Consider the following 5,510-nt stretch of genomic DNA (forward strand, 5'->3'; position numbering starts at 1 on the left):
ACAGGCAAACACGTTTATCCTCTCTCCCCAGAAGTGCCCCAGGAAGTAGGCATGTCTGTCCACCCCAAACTCACTCCTGCTGCCCGTTTCCGTAGGAGGGTACTTGGTCTAATGCTGTCCAGTTCTTAATGGCTCTCAGAATACACAGGCAAAAACTCTCAGACTGGGGCAGCATGAGCACTTCAGGGAGCAACTCCCACCAAGAGGCAGCACAGCACAGTTGGCCAGATGCATTATGGATATCTTTACCTTCGTATGAAGCAACAGATCTTGGTCACAGGACAGAAAGGATCATCAAGCAGAAGCAATTCATACCATCCTATCAGATGTCTGATAATTTCTCAAGATTTACCCTGCTCACTGCGATAGCTGTGTCAGCACAATGGGCCCCAGGCACTCTTAAGCTCTCCACTCAGCCACTGTCCACAGACACCCCTCTGTGCTTGAGGCCTAAACATGGTCTCTTGGGTCATGATAGGAAGAACTACAAACCCTGGGCATAAAAATACATTTCCCCCCTTTAATGTAAAACTGTCAGGAAGAGTCCAAAAACAGTCTAGTGCAGTGTTGCTCCTGGAAAAGAGCCAAGCAGCATCAGTTCTCAGAGCCACTGTTGTCTCCCCTCTCATCCTTCACCTCCGACAGGCTGCTCTCGTCAATGTTCTCCAGAGAGGCAGCATGCTGGAGTGCCAGGTCTGACAGCATCATGGTGGGGAGCTTGTTCTGCTCAGGGTACAGCCAGGGCTTCACACTGACATTGTGCTGCTGTTTCCAGGAGGGGTATTTCAAGCAGGCCTTATGCATCTTCTTCAGCATCTGACAAAAGCAGAAAAGGGGACAAAGAAAATGGAAGCAGCCTAGAATCTGACCACTACCAGACCCCCCGCATTTTCTTATGTACTTAATGCTTGGGAAAGGGTGGGTGCTATGCAGTTAGCAGAGACAGGTGGGGTGAGGGGGGGAGACCTGAGCGCATGGATGGACAGACTAATACTGTAAAGTTCCATACAGGAGCATTTTCCATTCATTTGGATAAGCAATCAGCATCTTCAATAGATCTAAAGATCTCATTGTGCTTCAGCTGCTTCTCCTCTAGAAGGCAGAGAACTATTATCCCCATTTTACAGATGGAGAAATGGAGGCTGAGCCAAAAAGTCACTGTGACACCTTGGTCAAGTCCAGTGACAGAGCTGGGGACAGAACCCAGGATGCTGACCCATGCTGCAATTTCATGTCTCAACTACACCTCATGCCAAATAGGTTCCCCCACAGTTATGCCCTGCAATCCTGACCTGTGCCTTCCCCACTACTCCAAAAGCTCAGAGGATGCCAAACCTCAGAATGCAGAGTTCGCTGGTCAGAAGCTGGGGACCCCAAGACAAAGCATTGTGCACAGGTTTTCACCTCTCTGATGTATCAGAGGTCAGTCATTGTCAGATGTTGGACTAACCAGGCCAGCACATTCTAGTATCAAATCCAAGGATAGCTAGTATGCCCCATTCTTTCTACTGCTCAGGCCCATACTAGGAAGTTAGAGGGGCTAGAAAGTCTAAGGACAAGTTAGTAGATCTCCACTAACTGCCAGCCCTTTCCTATAACCATGAACGATGTTTGATCCTTATTACCCACTACACAGGAGTGCCTTCACTCACCCTTGGTGCCAGGTACTGGGAAGCTTTATTCACAACCCACTTTGGCAGTTTCCCTAATGCATAAGAAAGAAAGGTGGAGAAACAGAATTATTAGTGAGCCATGGCAGAAAAATGCTGCATTTGTGCCAGGATGCAACCGCACGCAATGCTCCAGCCCCTCACCAGGGTACAATTGCCAAGCTGCAAGATCATCTCCATGGCAAGTTGCAAAGTGATCCTAGATGGATACCTAGGAGGGAAGTGTGTGGAAAGAAAGCAATGCAATTTATGTCCTATATAAGGGAGTAGAATTTCTGTTCACCTAGACCTGAAGTTGCCTCATCCCCTTGCACACCCACAAGGGATACAGACCCAGACTTACCTTTGGGGTCCACCTGAGCCAGGTAAGTCAAGGTGCAGCTGTTTGGTCCAGTCGACTGCACCAAGTATCCCGCCAAGATAGAAACAGTCCTTACCAGGTCCTTTCGGGGAGGATATTGCTGTATGGTGAAATCAGATACTCAGACCCTGTCACCTTCCCTGAACTCTTTCTAAGATCTGGTGCTATACACACAGGGCAATGGGACTAATCTAGAGGCTCAGACACGGTGCCTGGTCTGTAAAGAGTTAGCTGTGAATTCATATCCCACAATAATAAAAGGTCCCTGCACACCCAAAGGGACACAGGGACTGGCTACATATACTCTAAGGCATCAGTAAGGGGTGGCAGATAAACAAGTGCAGCTCAGGTTAATGAGAGCCAGAGTCACATTCTGCTCAACAGAGCATCCTTAACCCAGACAAACTCTACCCAGCTCATGACTGTAGCTGTGGGGTGGAGTCATTCATCAAGGAGGCATCTAAGCAGGCACTATTGAGATTCCCAGGAGACCATGGGTCCATGTAATTAAACTCTTCCCGCCCCCGACTCACCGCATGTTTGACAGAGAAGTTGATGATCATGTAAGATTTATCCACAACCTGCCAGGATCGCAGTGTCACCACATCTCTGTTCTTTAAGGGCTTTGGACACTTCCCTAGCCAAGAAGGAAGCAAAGTCACTTCAACTCACCCAGTGATAAAAGTTGCAGGAAGTGCAGTCACACTAAGGGGTTTCAACCTTGCCTGCACTTGCCCCTCAGATGAGGTTAGTGATCTCTCTGTATCCTGCCACCAATGCCTCCCCTCTTCTCCTAAGAGACCAGCTGACCCTTCTGTTGGAATCTCTATTGAGGCTGCTAAGGATGAAATGAACCCGGGGGACTGAACTCCCCTCTCCTATTAGAAAGTCCAGCTTGGGCTGAGGCATGTTGGTGTGTGGGAAGCTTGCCCTACTGCTGACCAGATGGTATCTATTCGGGGCATACAGAATGGGCTCAGTCTTTGCTCCTTCCTACTCAAGGAAATTGGATGGGCCCTCCACTTGTTTAACTCAGGATTTCAATTCTCTGGGGTTGATCACACCTACTGCCGCACTCAGCCAATCAGAGCAGCCCACAAGCCATCACTCACAGGCGTAGTAGCCCACATCAGCATTGGTGGCAAGACGGGCAATGTCGTGTGTGTCAATGACGTTCATGTCCCACTTCCTGCGATACTCAATGTCATGCAGCACATCATATACCGTCTCCGCTGGCACATCTTGGATGTCAATGCGGCACTGCAGGCAGGAGCAGGACCACAGTCAGGACACTGGCTGGTTGCACCCACCCCGCCCCCACCCCCGTCCTCCCAATTGGAGTAGCTGACTTGGTCCATGTGTAGGGAAGAGCTCCTCATCCTCAGCTGGGCTCCCACTTGTGAGGAAGTGTGTCAGCCAGGCAAAAACCACCCCTTTACTAAACACTGAAACCCTCCACTCAAAACACTTGGCAAATATCAACCCACTGTGAGGGTAAATGATGAACAGAGAGGGAAGCAACTCACTTAAGATAAAAAACAGGGATAAGGACAGAGAATCCATTCCAAAGTAACATATTTATTGCCCTTGAGTCATTCAGCAGAAACAGAAATATAAATGGATCACTGTTAAAAGCTTTATCCCATAACTAGACAAACCCCAGTCCACATAGCAACCAGAATCATGAACAAGAAGCAGATGGCACAGGCTTCCATAGGTAAGATACCACCACACTTGTTGGTGTAGAAGAATGGAGAAGGGAAGTATGTGAGCAGAGCAAGTCGGAGCTGGACACTACGTTCCAATCTCCAGATGGAAGCAACCAGGCAGAAAGCGGAGGTGTCCAATCTTACACAGATGATTCCAGCGTGGAGATGCACAGTAGGCCCACTCAGTGGCTTGTGGTTGACCAGAATTCATGGGGGAGATAGCAGGTCTGGGAGATCCCAGAAAGAATGGCTTTCCTGTTACTGGTTCAGAGAAGCTGCACCTCTAGTTCCAATCCCATCACCCTCTACCAAACTTCACCCACTTACAGTGGTGTTTGTCATTATGAGTCAATGATTTACAGAGAAAGCATAACTCAGACTGCACTCTCAAGGCTGGTGCAACTCCACCACCATTCACTATGTAGTTCTATACCACATGGGCGGAGAAGACTCCTGTGGGGAAGGCTATCACCAGGGCAGACTACTGGATATGAAGAATAATTAATCCAGCTCACTGATCACTTTCTTGGGAAGTTCACATCAGACTCCTGGCACCCAGACACTGGAGTGACAAGTGCCTCTGGGTCACAGATGTGTCACAAGGCAAAGACAAGGGTCACATGAATTGCATACCAGGAAAAAGGGACAGCAAAGCCTATAAGAGATGGTGACAATTAGCACAAATGGGGCTCCACTACCATATTTTAGAGTTAATCAATTACTCTAGTAACTGGCACAGGCACTGGCAAGCACCTTCCCAAGCAGGAGCCCAGCAATGCCTCTGGTGCCCAGTTTCTGTCTCCACGTGACAAGATCCCTGACGCCCCGCTTTAGGGTCCAGGCCCAGAGTTCAGTGGACCTCAGTTTGCGATAGGGAGTCAGGACTATAAATAGTCAAACTCTCGGTGGGTGGAGCTGCCTGCGGTGCCACATCTGGGCGTGAGGCCAACCAGCAGACCCCACAGCGAGCGCCGCTCCCAGGGGAGCTCCAGGAGCGCAAGGCGGCCGCCAGGCTCCTGCCCCCTCCCAGCCCCCCACACCATGCCCTGCCCCGCGTCCCCTGCCCTGGCCTCCTGCCTCCCCCGGCTCACCTTGACCGTGTGCACGGCGGGGCCGGCGGGCGGGGGCGGCTGCACCCACACCCCGACGCCCTCCCGGCTGTACCTGCTCTGCCAGCCGCGCTCCGCCTCGCACTGAGCCTGGAAGGCCCGGAAGGCGTCGGCGTCGGGCACCTGCACAGGCTCCATAGGCGCTGGGGAGCCGCCAGCCGAGATCAGCAGCGGAAGGCGCCGGACGGGTGGACACAGGTGCCGGCGAAGGCCCCACCCCCTCGCGGCCCCACACGCAGTTGGCGTAGCAGCTCCCGCCCCCACCAGGTTCGCCCAGCTTGTCCCCGCTCCTCATTGGCTTCGCCTCGTCGAACCAGCCGCCAATCACCGAACGATTCCGGCCAGGTGCGTCCCGCCTGCCCCGCCCTGCCCGCTGATTGGCCACGGTGTCCGCTGCTTCTTTTGGACTGCCCCCGCGCGGCACACACCTGCCGCCTCGTGACTGGTGAAATTTTAAAAATCAATGGCGGGTTCGGAATTAGATACAGCATGAAACAGGCCGCGGGCCACGTGGCCAAGAGCGGCGGCGGCGGGGAGAGCTCGGGTTGGCTGTTGGGACGGAGTGTCTGGTGGGGATTGGCTCCAGAAGGAACAGCTCGGGAGCTGGGCGGCCCTTACGAGCCCTGTGGCGCCGCGTGGCCTGTCCTTCCGGCCCCATGCC

General features: G+C 52.3%; 1 protein-coding gene across 1 annotated transcript; it reads right to left on the reverse strand.

The window, feature by feature from the left end:
• Window positions 1–500: 500 nt before the first annotated feature.
• LOC102932634 (START domain-containing protein 10) lies at window positions 501–5,130 on the reverse strand. The gene is made up of 6 exons (XM_027817692.3): window positions 4,832–5,130; window positions 3,144–3,291; window positions 2,565–2,668; window positions 2,014–2,131; window positions 1,653–1,705; window positions 501–816 (listed from the first exon to the last, which is right to left on the reverse strand). Exons 1-6 carry the CDS (start codon window positions 4,985–4,987, stop codon window positions 595–597), a joined length of 801 nt encoding a protein of 266 aa, XP_027673493.2. The 5' UTR covers window positions 4,988–5,130; the 3' UTR covers window positions 501–594.
• Window positions 5,131–5,510: the final 380 nt, after the last annotated feature.

This window comes from Chelonia mydas, chromosome 9, assembly GCF_015237465.2.
Source record: "Chelonia mydas isolate rCheMyd1 chromosome 9, rCheMyd1.pri.v2, whole genome shotgun sequence".
NCBI lineage: Eukaryota > Metazoa > Chordata > Testudines > Cheloniidae > Chelonia > Chelonia mydas.